Below are 14,775 nucleotides of genomic sequence, written 5' to 3'. Positions count from 1 at the left end.
AGATTCTTATGAGCTGAATATACTATAAGGCAGCACTATCACCTAAAATGAAATTTTCACGTGAATTCATTGGAATTAAAACTTTGCAGCATGTAATGGAGAGTATCAGCTATTAATGTGCACTGGGCCAGTTCTTAGACTTTATTGTTTCTATTAGTTTGCTTGGAAATAGAAACAAACTACGCTGAAAGTAACTTCCTTGTATTTCATTAAATGTTCCTATCTACAAGTAAACTAAGGCAAACAAAATTCAAGCCTTGGTTCCCCATTGCCTGGCATGCTAGATTGGTAACTATACAAAATGTATCTGAAACATTTTCAGCTTAGAATTCCTGTCTCTTTAAAATGTACTTTCCACATTTCATTACTTTCAAAACATGTAATGCTGTGGAGAATCAATACCAATAACTTTTCAGTTTATGGAGGGCATATTTTACATAACAATTGTAAAATGGATGCATCTACCTATACTTTGGCAGCTTGACTCACTGTGATTGATTATGATAACTATAAAGAATTGGCTGATCTGATACTGCATTTTACACAGGTGTATTGATATCTGAGAATATAAGTAACTGGATACTGGAATTATTACAAATTAATGATAGCTGCTTCTTGAGGTTTTATCTGTAATGTAGTGTGTGTGTATATATATATATATATATATATATATACACATGCACATAAATATATTCCAATATCATCATCTGAAAAATATAAAATATGTATTGGGATTTTTATACAGTACATATATTAGGCTTGCATTATGGTGTTTTTATTTAACAAGAAAAAAAAAGCACGTGCTAATCAGTTGTACACTTCTATAGGATAGTCTGCTTGTGCACAGTTCCAAGTGCCCTAGACAACTGTTTAGCTCTTTGAATGATAGATATATATGAATTAATATATACAAATAGAAAATTAAGAAAATTGCCTCAATAAAATTGTTCAGAAAATCTTTACAGAAAATATTTTGTTCTTGAATCTTTAGCATGTACATGGGCATATATAAAAGAGTTAAATTGAGAGACCAAATTAAAAACCCCTCTTCATGGAATTGAGATGAAGAAAGGTTCCTAAAATCTTCCTTTGAATTTCCGAGGTCCTTCAAACATATCTGATAGCTCCCTTGTGAGTGGTGTATTGTGTAGTGGTGTGTTCAATGAAGTGATACTTGGTATAAAAATAAAGAGTGATAGCTCAGTAGTTCAGAGACCTAATCCATGCTCCCAGTTTCCCAATTTTTTTTTATCATCAAGAAGTGGTTTTCACTAGTTTCAGTGTCATTGACAGTAGATTTGCAGCAAAATTACACCCACTGCACATGGACAAAACTGATCTGCATAGCTGAGGGATCAACCTAGTCTGCAGTGTATCTGCCAATTTTTTAACATTACAAAGTGACTGACAATAACTTTTGGGTTTTTTTAATTACTTTGCAATAATTTCTGCTTTGCAAGAATTAAGACAAAAATATTATCATAAATTTCCTCACACGGAAGGCAAGTTGATGATCATGTTAAGGATATGCTTCCAGTATATTATTTTTTAAGTGTCTGCCTTGACAGACCGTTTCAATATTGATCATTCTTCTTCTGCAAGCATAAAAGAAATGGTTAGTAACCTGAGCACTTTTCCCCTTAGTCTCTGTAGATGCTCTTTGCTGAGTTTAAACTGTGAAGAGTCTCTGCAAAGAAGCCAGTGAGAGAGTACAGTGGGATGGATGACCTTGTAAGGCTTGGATGAAATCAGAAGCTTAAGCAGAGTCTTCAAGAGACTCTCTCATATACATTTCAAATACATGATACTAAATTTTGAATTTTGATGTATCATAAATCAGTTGGAAGAAGACGACTCACTCTTAGGTATCAACAAAGGAGGCAACATGATGCTTATTCTTGTTAATCCTTAATCTTAAAACTGATTTCCAGATGTATTACTGTTTGTATACATTATCAGTCTTCTGTGATATGGGAAGGAGCCTGTTGTTTTATTCTCTATGTGAACATATAATACATATTCTTCCCCCTAAATGCTTAGAATCTAACCAGGAAATTCAGGGTGGGGATGTGAATGAAAGCAAGACAGAAAACCCTGAGACTTAACAAAACGGGTAAACTTAACTTACGCATATGAAACAGCTGATTAGCCACACAGTTGAGAGCAAAAGCTCATTTTTCCCCACTTCCAAACAGATACGATGCTTCTAGACCAGATTTGGGGTATACGGAATGACAGTACTGCCATTATTAGATAGGGAGGTCATCAGATTTATGGGACTGTGAGGTGTAATCCTGTCACCAAGTCTATGTACAAGTATTTTGCATTTCTGTGTATGCCAGAGCTATGTCAGGGACCTGGAAGCAATAAGGAGTAATCTAATCTACATCATTACCCCACAGATAAATGCTAAGTACCGTGTTTTCAACAGCTGAGTGACTCTGGTCTTAATTACCTTGTGAAAAGCCAGCTTTGCTATTCTACCTGTCACTGGGTTTACAGTACAGACACACTATAGGGAGGAGTTTCTGCTGTGAGGTGCAGTCCTGAAAAACCTGAAAATTTGCAGCATGCAGTCGAAGGACACCATTTTGTATCTTGAGTGTCTACTACAACCTTCAGATGGCAACAAGATGCTCACCATGTACTTTTTGCAAGAGGAAACTCTAGCCTTTGCAGTGATAAATTCAGAGCTAATCTGAGTCCTCTGAGTACAGAAGTAATTTCAACTGATGGAGCTGATCAGATTAGTTTGTGCACTTCCATAAGAGTGATGTGATGAAACCTGATGGTGAAGATGCAAGACTTCAGAAAATAACAGCCAGAAGAGTGAAAATCTGGGTTCTTTCGGAGCTTTAGTGACACCTACTGAGAGCCAATGAAATCCACTCAAATATGACTGAAGTTAATATTTTAAGATACACATATGCATACATAGTTGCATACATATACACACAATGTGGATAAATTTTCTGAGTTTTCAGTAACAACCTCTTCTCAGCTGTTGTTATTTGCTTGTATGAACATAGGAAAAAAACCTGTCCCTTCTGTTTTACACTTTCTTTTTGAAATGTAACAAAACACGTTTACATCATATTCCTAAAATACCAAGCATACTTTTCTCTTTCTTAGCAAGGAGCCTGTATGTGTGTGCCTGTATCTGTGCACTGTGCAGCATAGGTAAAATTCCTACAGCTAATGTAGAAACAGAACCACAGAATGGGTCAGGTTGGAAGGGACCACAGTGGGTCACCTGGTCCAACCTCCCTGCTCAAGCAGGATCACCCTGGAGCACATGGCACAGGATTGTGTCCAGACGGCTCTTGAGTATCTCCAGTGAGGGAGACTTCACTGGACAATCTGTTCCAGTGCTCAGTCATCCACAGAGTAAGGAGGTTCTTCCTCATGCGCAGGTGGAACTTCCTGTGCATCAGTTTCTCCCCATTCCCTCGTGTCCTATTGCTCGGCACCACCGAGAAGAGCCTGGCTCCATCCTCCTGACAGCCTCCCTTCAGATACTTATGGACATTGACGAGGTCCCCTCTGGGTCGTCTCTTCTCTGAACAGGCCCAGCTCCCTCAGCCTTTCCTCGTAAGAAATAAGAACTCAAATATGGCAAAACACTCTCAATATGACTAGGTGTTATTTATTTCTCACCCTTCAAATTCAGACACCATTACCCACACCTCCCCCTTACCAAGCCTCACCCTCCCCCGCCTCTTCCTGCGAGCGGCGGCCCGGCTCTGCGCACGCACGCGCGTTGCCCCTTGGCTCCTGCACACCGCTCTGTCAGGGAGGCCTCTGGCGGGCGGAACCACTAGTTCGGGGGGAGAACCGGGAAAAGGTGTCCCTGGCTGGCGGGAAAAAGCAACCTCCCTTGCGTTCACAGAGCCTCTGTTTTAATAAAATACTATTTCAGTCTGATAAAACGCTCGTTGTTTTTTTTTTTTACAATGAAGAAGAAAAAGCCCCAAACCTGCCCGGAGCGGCTGCCTATCGCGTTCCCTCTGTTTGTGAGTGGTCTATTACAAGATGGCGGCAGGGGCTCGGCGGCGCTGAGGCCCGGCCTGCGTGGAGCGAGCGGGGTTAGGGGCACCGGGAGTGGCGGGAGCGGCCCCTGCGACCGGGGGGCAGCGCCATGGTGAGTGGGTCGTGTTGTGTGCTCGGAGCTACCGGGTGAAGAAGGCAGGTTAGAATAGCCCCCAGGTTGCATATATCTGCTATAACGCGTTTTGGTGGGTAAGTAAAGCCAGAAACCTTCATAAAAGCATTTCCCCGAGTCAGATGTGCTAGCCTGTAGAAAAGGCTTATATTTTCGATGGTAGAGCCATGTCTGGTGCGGCTGATAGTCCTCTTGGCTGGTGTTGAATTGCTGGCGTAGGAACACTGTCCAGACAATTTTCCAGAAGCTAGGTGTGTCTCTATGAATTTCCTCATGTCAGTTTCCTGTGTTTCGTGGATGAAGTTTGTTGTAGTTACTCAAGAATTCCTTTCTAGGGTTATATGTTCAACTGTATAGGGTACTAACAAATATTTATTGTACCGATGTATTGCCTTTTGGCAGCTGAATAAGCGGCATGTGCTGTTGGAACCTATGAAATATCTGTTGTGCATTTGGTGAGATGAGTTAAGCCACCACTAGTCTCTTTTGCTTTGTCTCCAAACATATATTTGTAAAGTATTGTTTTAAAATGAATACACTAGCACACTCTAGACAAAATATTCTTTGTAGATGCATTTAATTTTTCATTTTGTTTTAATGGTTAACCAAATGCTCTTTTGCAGCCTCACAAGAAAAAGAAACCCTTCATAGAGAAGAAGAGGGCAGTAACGTTTCACTTAGTGCACAGAAGTCAGAGGGACCCACTTGCTGCTGATGATACTGCTCCCCAGAGAGTTCTGCTGCCTACACAGAAAGTAAATACTGACTTTTAATATTGAGGTTCATTCAGATAAGAAATGCTGTGGAGAAAAAAGTTGGTTTGCAGTCATACAATGTAAAAACATACTCTGACAGCTTATTAAAAAGAAGGGGATGTTGTAGCGAGTTTGATAGTTGTGAGTTACTACATGGTGGTTGAAGGATGACTAACTGGCATTAGGGATATAAATATATTTTAAAAACAACAACAAAACTTACCTGACCCACTATGGTAAAACAGGCTTTGTAAGTTATGTTGCTAGTGGAAAAAGTTGTCTAAGGTCCTGCTCAGACAGCACCCAAACGCTGAACCAGCTGATTACAATGTTCTAATTAGTTTTTGTGCAGGTAATGAGTGGAGAGAGGACTACCAGGACTTTAGAATTCAGGCATTCTCAATTGATGTGTTACTCTTCTTTTTGCTAATAAGTTTTAAATGGACTTAAGTAATGTATTTATTTTTATTATTTTTATACATTTATTCATTAATTATACATTAACTAAATGTATTTCTTTTTTCTATTTTCTTTTTGCCCCCCTTCCAAGGGGCATGAGGAGCAAAGAAGGGAAGAGCAGCGGAAGTACGGCGTCTTCTTTGATGATGACTATGACTATTTGCAGCATCTGAAAGAAGCCTCTGGTCCCTCTGAGCTGGTCCCTTCTGTGCGTGGACAGCAAAGCAGAATCGTTGTTACAAATGAGGGGCACATAGAAGATGAAATTCAGAGAATCTCAGTAAGTAGTGTTTTTGCTAATGATTATGCTGTTCTTTGGAGTTTAGTGTCCTGTAGACACAATAACCGTATTCAGCAAATGTTACTGTGATTGTGATCTCCCTCTATATAAAAAGATCCTTTTGACCCACAATCAGACTTTCCTACAAATAAAATCAAAAGTTGACAAGCCAGAGTTCATTGATGAACATTATTTTGCTAGTGCGGTGTTAAACACTTCATGTACACATGACAAACTTTTCTTTACAGAGATGGCTTACAAAGGTATTTGTTTGAACAAGTCACGTGTTTTTCTGGGGTGGTTGTTTGTTTTTAAGGTTTTTAGAACTTTTGAATGCTCTGGGAGTTATGAATATGCCAGGTTGCATTACCAGCACACCATGTTTTAAAGTGGAATGCAGCAAAACCCAGAGGGAATAAAAACAAACATTTCAGTTGCTGGGATAACTTGTAGAATTTCATGATGCTGAATCACATTGGAATGGAAAATCAGTAATTACTTTGAAGCAATGGTCTGTGCCATTGACAGTTTAGTTGAGGGAGTTTAATTTAACCAAATACTGTAATTTTAGTCAAAACCTAGTCAGAAATACCTTTCAGGTACAGTTTGGTGATACTACATAAGATTTAAAGTTAGATTAGATGGATATGTTATGAAGCTTTTAATAAGCCTTTCAATAAAGGGGTGATTCCAAATGTTTGTTAGTATTCTCCAAAACAAAAAAAAAAATACAAATTTCAAAGTGCCTGATGTACAGCCATTCTCTAAAAAGCTTCAGAGATGCAAAAAATACTGTCTCTGTACCTGGAGAATATTGACGTGAGAATTAAAGCTACCAACACTTTACCTAGCTTTCATAGCATAACTTTGAAAATTTGCCACTGATCGAGTAACACTTGTCTTAATATTTAAGTAGTACTTACAGACTTTCTTTGGGTCACAGGAGTATCCACACCTTTTTTTTAACATGAGCTGAGAACAAATATATTGTGATGATGTTATTTTGTTTCCTTTTCTAAGGCTCCATCTATTAAGTTACCTTCCTCAGTATTTGCCACAGAGTTTGAAGAAGATGTGGGCTTGTTAAATAAAGCTGCTCCTGTTTCAGGTATCGTTTACCTTTTTGTTATGTGAGTTGCCATGTAGGAACTAAATGATAATTATGGCTTTGATTGTGGTGTCATACTTGTTAGTGTAGAACAGGCTGAATAGGAGACATAAAGAATGATCTATGAGAGACCCGTGTTACAATTTGAGACTATTTCTGTGATACACTAGTAAGAACTTTTTAGCTTTGCTTGGAGAGGGCAGAATCTATGAGCACTTACTATTGTGTAGCAAAATATAAGCTAATGACAGGGGAAAACTGTAGATAATACTATTAATTTATTACTCCATCTGTTTGAATCCAAGTCTGGGACTGGATTTTCACTCAAAATTTCTTTTCAAATGCTGAGGACTGTTTACATTCCTTCATCAGTATTATTTAAGTTAACAGACTGTGAATACACTTTTGTAGTCTGCAGCTGTCTTCATATTTTATAACAGAAAGGATTTGTGGCAATTCTCTCTTGTCTTGACAGAAGGGTGCTAAAGACACATCTGTTAATTGCAGTAGAGAAACACTTTCTAACCTTTTGTAATGTAGGGAATTTTAAGATTGGGAACTAGGGTTGCTAATTGATCAGATGGTACTTTAACTTGGATATTTTTTCTTCTACAATATTCTATATTAAAATGCATTTATGGAACCTAAAGACCTCTGAGGAATATTTTTTCTGAATGATAAAAATTGACAAGAGGATGGCGACTTGCCCTGGCTTGTATCAAATCTACAAATATTCTTGAGGAATTTTGTGATTCTTTGATTTGAGCTTTCCTTACTGCAAATTAACAGTCTAGCTGGATTGGTTTTGTAATGGCAGAAAAACTTAGATATTTATGTATTGTTTTGTTTTTTTAACTCTCTAGGACCACGACTAGATTTTGATCCAGATATTGTTGCAGCTCTTGATGATGATTTTGACTTTGACAATCCTGAAAATATCCTGGAAGATGATTTTGTTCTACAAGCAAATGAACCACAGAAACGGTAAATAGAACTTTGTTGAACTGTTTGTCATATGTAAATAGGAAAGATGCTATTTAGTATTTCATGTGGTGGTATAGGAAACCAGAATGGTTTCAGATTTCAAATTTGAATACTTTGATGTATTAAAGGAATAAAAGCATTACCTTGTATTATGTGAATGGTAGCTTAAAAAAACAAATTTTCTTGTGTTATCCAGGAGATGGGTTTCATTTGTTACTTTGAGCTCATTGTTTACATGCAATGTTTGTAATAATAGTATTCTTAAACTACTTAAACATTGCCATCTATCCCATGTAAAATACATCAGTAATAGTATGGATAAAGGCTATCTGTTGTTTCTGGAACCTTTACAAATTTTGCATTTTATTTATTTAGGTTTAGGTATCATCTCATAATTTTATGAACAATGAGAAATTTTTCTCATTTTAGTATTCCAGAGTGCAGCTAGTATTATTCTGCTTCAAAAAGTACAACTGAATGTAAACGTAACCTCACTCTTAGTGCAAAAATCTGTGATCCAACAGTTACCAGAAATGTTTTCAGCTTTCAGAAAAAAGTAGTGTAATGCTGACTTTGGCAACACGGTTTCTGCTAAACTTGTTTTTCTTTTACTGGCTTCAAGATAATCACTTTTTATCTTTCCCTCTCAACGTTTGAATTTGTTATTGCCAAATTGTTTCAGGTAACCCAACATTAGTCAGAGCTATGGAAAGGTCCGTGTATTATTCTAAAACTGTTCTGTACTTTTGTTCAAGGGGATCAGATGCTGAGGATGAAGATGAATGGGAAGATATGGAGGATGGTAGTGATGAGAAGGATAGTTGCAGTAGTGATAAAGACTATAATTCAGAAGATCCTTTGTCAGATGATGGGGTTAATGGACAGGCAAAAGAATTTCTTTTTATGCAAGAAGAAATCAGGAGTCGTTTCACAGAATATTCTATGACATCTTCAGTAATAAGACGGAATGAGCAGTTAACCCTTTTGGATGACAGATTTGAGAAGGTGAGGCAGCTCAAGAGTGTAACTGTTAAGGGTGTTAAATGCTTCTTTGTCTGTTGATTCATTCCATCAGGTGGTGTCTCGTGCAAATTTTTACTGCCTTCAATAGTCAGGGCATCAAACATCTGTTCTTTGCATGTATTCCGCATTTAATACTGTGTACTGAGGCTTGTGTTACCTAGGTTATTGCTCTTGAAAGGTCTAACACTGATAGAATTAAACAAAATTACTCCAATCGCTATATGAGCATTCACAGTTAGTGTTACACTTTGTCTGAGAAGCTCAGTTCATAGAATCACAGAATATTCTAAGTTGGAAGGGACCCACAAGGATTACCAGGTCCAGCTCTTAAGTAAGTGGCCCATAGGGGGTCACACCCCCAACCTTGGTGTTATTAGCACCATGCTCTAACCAGCTGAGCTAATCTCAGGACTCAACACAGCAGATCATGTACAGGTGCCTGGTAAAGTACACATTCATGAACTGAGCAGTGACAGGCTTCTTAAAGTACAGATTGAAATAATAGATAAGAATCAGAACCATTTCCAGAAGCTGATTTATATATTATTATTATAAGATAACTTTGACTCCCATGCTTTAAGGATACTGACAGTAAGGAGGAAATCCTACTGCAGATGGATTTGGCAGTTGTTCAGCAAATGAGAGGGGAGAGGAAAAATGGGCAAATAAAAAGAAATGTGTGAATCTTATTTAAACTGTCAGGAAGTTGCACAACAGATGTGATCTAATTACAGATATCCACTTCTTTATTTTAGTTTTATGAACAATTTGATGAAGATGAAATTGGAGCCTTAGATAATGTGGAGTTAGAAGGCTATATTAACACAGACAATGCTCGGTTGCAAGAAGTCCTGAATGATTACTACAAAGAAAAAGCAAAGAAGTATGTATTCCCAGAAGTACTGCTTCACATAAGTCGTTAAGTAATCCTGTGTTTATATTGAAATTTTGGGTATGTTGTTCCAAGTTCATGTACTCAAAGATTACATCCCACAACAAAAGCAGATGCATATGAGTATTATCCATTCTTGTGATAAAATTAAGTGGAGGAATTTTGTTTGTTTTAGTGAGTTTATGCTTTTTTTTTTTATAATTGTATTGAACTTAGTGTAAGTAGTATCTAGAGGCATTCTTCCTTTCCCTTTTTAGTGTAACTTATTTTTCTCCTTATACCTTTACTTTTGTTTGTAACGGACTCTTTAGCCAAGTATATTCTGTCCTTTTGGTATGCAGCTGATTCTTCTCTATGCTTAGTTACATGATAATAAACTCAGGGGCAACTGTTGCATGGGTACCAGTATTTGTAGCCCTGCAAAAATCAGTGCTTATAAAGCAACCCTGTGTCAATGTAAGACCATTTCCATGGTATGTTCGCTTTGTCTTAAAGCAGGTGATATTGTCCCAAAGATAAATGTCTCAATGTTCTCACATTAGTCTTGTGTTTCCTGATTGAAAGACATGGTAATCCCTTCTGCTGCCTTGCTTACAAGCTCTTCTCTTTCTGCCCTCCAGTCACAAGTATTGTGTGCCACATACTTTTGAAATGCAGAAGTATTTCTTTTGTTGTCTCTGTCTGTTGTCCTAATGTTTTTAGTTTATTTTGAGGCGACTTACATAGGAAACAATTTTGTGTGCCAGTTTCATTGGGAATAGCTTTCTTGGGTTTGGAGTTTTACTGAAGGAAGTCTGGTTTTACAGAATTGCACATTTTCAAGAAAAGATAAACTGTATTTTTTTCTTCTCTGGACTTCTTCAAAGTTGTGTGAAATTGGATGCTCTTGAACCCTGTGAAGATTTGGACTCTCCTGCGAATGAAGAAAGTGAGGAAGAAAAGGAAGAGATAATATCTGTAGTTATTGAGGAACCAAAAGAGAAGTGGGATTGTGAATCCATCTTGAGTAAGTGTTTTGGAGTTTGCTTGTTTGTTCCTAGGACATCAAAGTAAATGACAGGTGATCTCAGAACTTTTCCAGCAGTGCTTTAGGTAAAACAGTTTATGCTCTGAGCACAACAGCAGGAATTTCCAAAGCCTAAGTAGTAGTACAACTCATAATAAACTTACCTCGTTTCTCTTTCCAAACCCTTCACTGCTTTCTTTTTCCTTTGTGCCCTAGGTACATATTCAAACTTATATAATCATCCAACCCTTATTAAGGAGCCATCAAAGGTAAAATTATTAAACTTATTCTAATGAATAACACTGGGAAAACTTGACACAAAAGTGCGTTTTTTTTCTCAATGCTGCTCCTGCTTTAAAAGAAGGAGCAGAAAAGAGGGTTGGGGAGGGTGTTAGCCTCTGGTGTTATTTTTTCACTTAAAAAGGGTTTGGATATACTTTTTTCTATGAGGAGGAAAATTGAGTCAGTTCAAAATATCTGTAATAGCTAGGCAGAAATGTACAGATTAAGGAATTCACTTTTTTGTTATCTATCATATAGCTTTCTATAATGCATGTCTCACAACTACTTATTAGTTCGGATTTTTTTTTCTGCAGTTTGAAACAGTTTATTCTAGTTCTTTGGCCTTCCAGATGTTCCCCATCATTAGAGCACAGCTCAATATTCCAAAGTTTGAAAGGAAACCTTTTTCTTGCAAGCTTATAAAGGAATACTAAGTGCCTACTGAAGTTCTTTTTTTTTTTTCTTTTCAGTAATAATTAAATAAAAGGGAAAATTGTTTTTCATGTTCTGGGAGGCTAGATTCTGTTCACAGATGTGTTTGATTTCTTACTTTGGGATTAATGTGCATTTTTCTGGAGGAACAAAATAGTATGGGGAAACTCACGTGTTTGTTGCTGTCAAATCTGAATCTAATGTTTTTATACTGCTAACACAGTGCAATGTGCACTTCTTGTAGAGAAAAGTAGGGACCATTAATACATATGCACTCTCTATTTTAGCCCAAGCCAATAAAAATTTCTCAGAAGACTGGAATTCCTCTACATATCTTGCCTCAGAAAGGTCTTACCGCTAAGCAGGTTGAACGCATGCAAATGATTAATGGCAGTGACCTGCCAAAAGCATCAACACAACCTCGTTCCAAAGATGAGAGCAAAGAGGATCGCAAGGCTAGAAAACAGGCAATAAAAGAGGAACGAAAGGTACTTATTATTTTAAGTAAGACCTTGCAAAACCATGTTGTATTATGTGTCTTATGAACTTTATTTAAAGCTTGCTTGTTTTCATGTCTGGAAGTAATGGGAAAAACTTGCTGGTCTCAAAGGACTAGAAAGAAAGTTAAGATAATTTTGTCATCCTGGTTTTCAATGTCAAAGCTTTGGGTTTGTTATTGTGGCCACTGCTGCAGATAAAACTTCGGAAGGAACTTCAGATTTCCTTATAATCTAGAGTAGCAAAGGAAACATTTATGATGTTTCAGATTACATAAAGTGAAAAGTATCTGAAAGAAACTATGGAATAGTGGAAAAAAAATGGAAAATCTAATTGCCCACAATTAAATACTAGCTGTTTTTCTTAGAAACAGAAATAGCCAGCATATTAGAAGCTTCAGGTAACTTAATGTTAATCCTGGTGGTACACATATTAATTTGACTTCTGTTAATTAGTGCCATAAATGATAATATTGTCCAGATTGCTCTTGTTCTCATGATCTAGAACAGTTAATTAGAATTGTTTGATTTTGCATGTTAATTCTTATTTTGTAAATTTCTAATTATTCATGTGCATAGGAACGCAGAATGGAGAAGAAAGCCAACAAACTTGCCTTCAAATTGGAGAAAACAAGGCAAGAAAAAGAGTTGCTCAATCTGAAACAAAATGTTCAAGGACTGAAGCTGTCTTGATGAAACTGAGAAGCTTATTGTGGAAACATCCTTAATTTCTGATTTGTATTGAGAAGGGAACTGCCAACTGGAGAACCTTGCCAGTCCTGCTTAAAGGGAGTTGTTCAGATCTCACTGTAACAAGACCACAGTAACTTGTTATTCTTTCTGAAATGAAATTCTACATAAAACAATGTGTTAGGGATGTTTATTCTGTCATGAATGACAAGACAACTGTTGCAAAGTTTCATTACAGTATAAGTGTATTAAAATAATTGAAAATATTTTTGTTACACGCTGAACAGAGTTTCATATATATATATTTGTTCAATGTATTCAGCAAATCAGCAGAATCCTACAGATTTGATCTGATTAGATTCTTCTATTAAATTATTTCATTTTACATAGCAATATTTTCATTTATGTCTTCTCTCCCTTATACTGATGGTTGAATATAGTGCCTTGATATAGCACAGTTTTGTAAGTCAAGGAGTTTTCACCCACTCCTCCTTGGTTCTTTTCTGGGTAGGTTATTTGTTGTTTTGGTGCTATTACAAAAGCTGTAGAATAACCTCTTCTAAGCAGAGGTGTCTGAAAAGCCCTTGTGTAGGTAGACATCCCTGTTACCTAACCTGACTTTTATGTTTCATGGCAAATAAAATCTGTTTCAACAAGTGTTGCACTTACAGTAGTCAGTGACCCCTTACAGTTGCTATTGGAATTGGCTTTGCTGAAAGTATTCACTCTGAGTAGTGTGGCAAACAAAACAGGAGATAATTAGAAAAATGTTGTAGATAATTAGAAAATGTTGTAGATAGTCATGGTCTTGATTTTCCTGAAATACTATTCCTCAGGTCTTGCATTCAGTTTGGTTTCATTGAAATACAAGTTTAAGACCCACCACAAATTTTTGAAGATGAGCAGATGGCCAGAATCGAGGCTTGGTATGATCTTAAATGTTTATACTGTGCTCGTGAGTTATCTTGATAGTGACCAGTCCATTATGTGTGAATGAAATGAATAGTATTTGTAGTCAGTCATAAATCCTTATGTATTAATAAGAAACCCTCAGGTTTAGGTCCTTAGGCTACAGACTGAGCAGTCTTCTGCCTTTAGGTGAAAAGTTAACCATTTTACTGTAAGGAACCAATGCATCAGTGGAGTGGCCTGACTACTGTTGAATTCAAAGCATCTGAAATATTCCTTAAGTAGTTTTGTGAATACTAAATGGAGACAAGCTTGCGGAGGGACTGATGAGGCTGTTTAATGTACAGAAACAATTCAAAGTACTTGGAGGGAGACTTTTATACTATATTCTAATTGGTAAAGTAAGATGATTTTGGAGAAAGGAATAAAGAGGTATTTGAGTCTACAAGTCTCTTGATCACTGCTCAGAAAACTAAAGTGTCAATGCAGTATGCACATCTAGATTAAGCCTTTGTTTTCTCAAATTGTATGTGTTAACTGAATCAGTAGAAATCATCTGTAAGATTAGGAAAAAGTTTCAGAGTTTTCCTTTAGCTAGTTTCCTTTACCTGTACTAGTTTTCATGTGTTTCACAAGCTTAAGCAGGGTCTGCCCATGTCATAATTGCTAATGTAATCGCTGATTGTGTGGTAACTTGGATGGTGAGCTTTTGAGTAACGAATACTGACCACCTAGTACTCGTGACTCCTGACAACAACATAGAAAAGGAAATCTGAGAAGCAATTCTGTTGAGATGAGTCAGATCCCAGGAAAGAAGTTAAATGGAACAAGTGAGTAACAGATGCTGTTCAGTTGTTTGGGTGGAATGTGATTTTGTGATTTACCAAAAAGGACAGTGCATGTGTTCTTTGCTAGATTTTTCATTGCTGATTCAATGATACTGTGCTTGTACCTAAAGTCCTTTTTTTCTAAAAAAAACCCCAAAAAGTTCCTCTATCAGTCAAAACCTTGAGGGGATGAGAAAGAATAAAGAGGTGGAGGAGGCAGAGGAAGACAGACACAGCTGTTGATTGGGAACAAAAGGGGAAAGACATTTTTGACTTTTTCTATTGCCTTTGTTTGAAAGTTATAGAATTGCTTTGTTCCTCTGCACTTGTAATCAATGAAACACTGTAGTAACATTAACTCTGTGCCTTGGAGTATGTTGAAGTCCTAAGGAAAAGGTAAGAAACAAAAACAGTCACTCATCTGCTTTAGCAAGACAAGGATTTCTTTTGTTTTAGCAAGAGCAGGTAA

At 37.0% G+C, this 14,775-nt stretch overlaps 1 protein-coding gene across 1 annotated transcript; it reads left to right on the top strand.

Annotated features, from left to right (window-relative positions):
- Positions 1 to 4,010: 4,010 nt before the first annotated feature.
- Positions 4,011 to 12,957, top strand: LTV1 (LTV1 ribosome biogenesis factor). Its single transcript, XM_027689357.1, has 11 exons — positions 4,011 to 4,141; positions 4,786 to 4,917; positions 5,468 to 5,656; positions 6,677 to 6,764; positions 7,628 to 7,748; positions 8,504 to 8,753; positions 9,527 to 9,654; positions 10,530 to 10,669; positions 10,886 to 10,938; positions 11,671 to 11,871; positions 12,460 to 12,957. The coding sequence occupies exons 1-11, from the start codon at positions 4,139 to 4,141 to the stop codon at positions 12,571 to 12,573; spliced, it is 1,419 nt and encodes a 472-aa protein (XP_027545158.1). The 5' UTR covers positions 4,011 to 4,138; the 3' UTR covers positions 12,574 to 12,957.
- The last annotated feature ends 1,818 nt before the right edge of the window (positions 12,958 to 14,775 follow it).

Source organism: Neopelma chrysocephalum, unplaced genomic scaffold, assembly GCF_003984885.1.
Source record: "Neopelma chrysocephalum unplaced genomic scaffold, ASM398488v2 Primary Assembly neopelma1_23, whole genome shotgun sequence".
Classification (NCBI taxonomy): Eukaryota; Metazoa; Chordata; class Aves; order Passeriformes; family Pipridae; genus Neopelma; species Neopelma chrysocephalum.
This window is presented reverse-complemented; position numbering and strand designations above follow the sequence as displayed.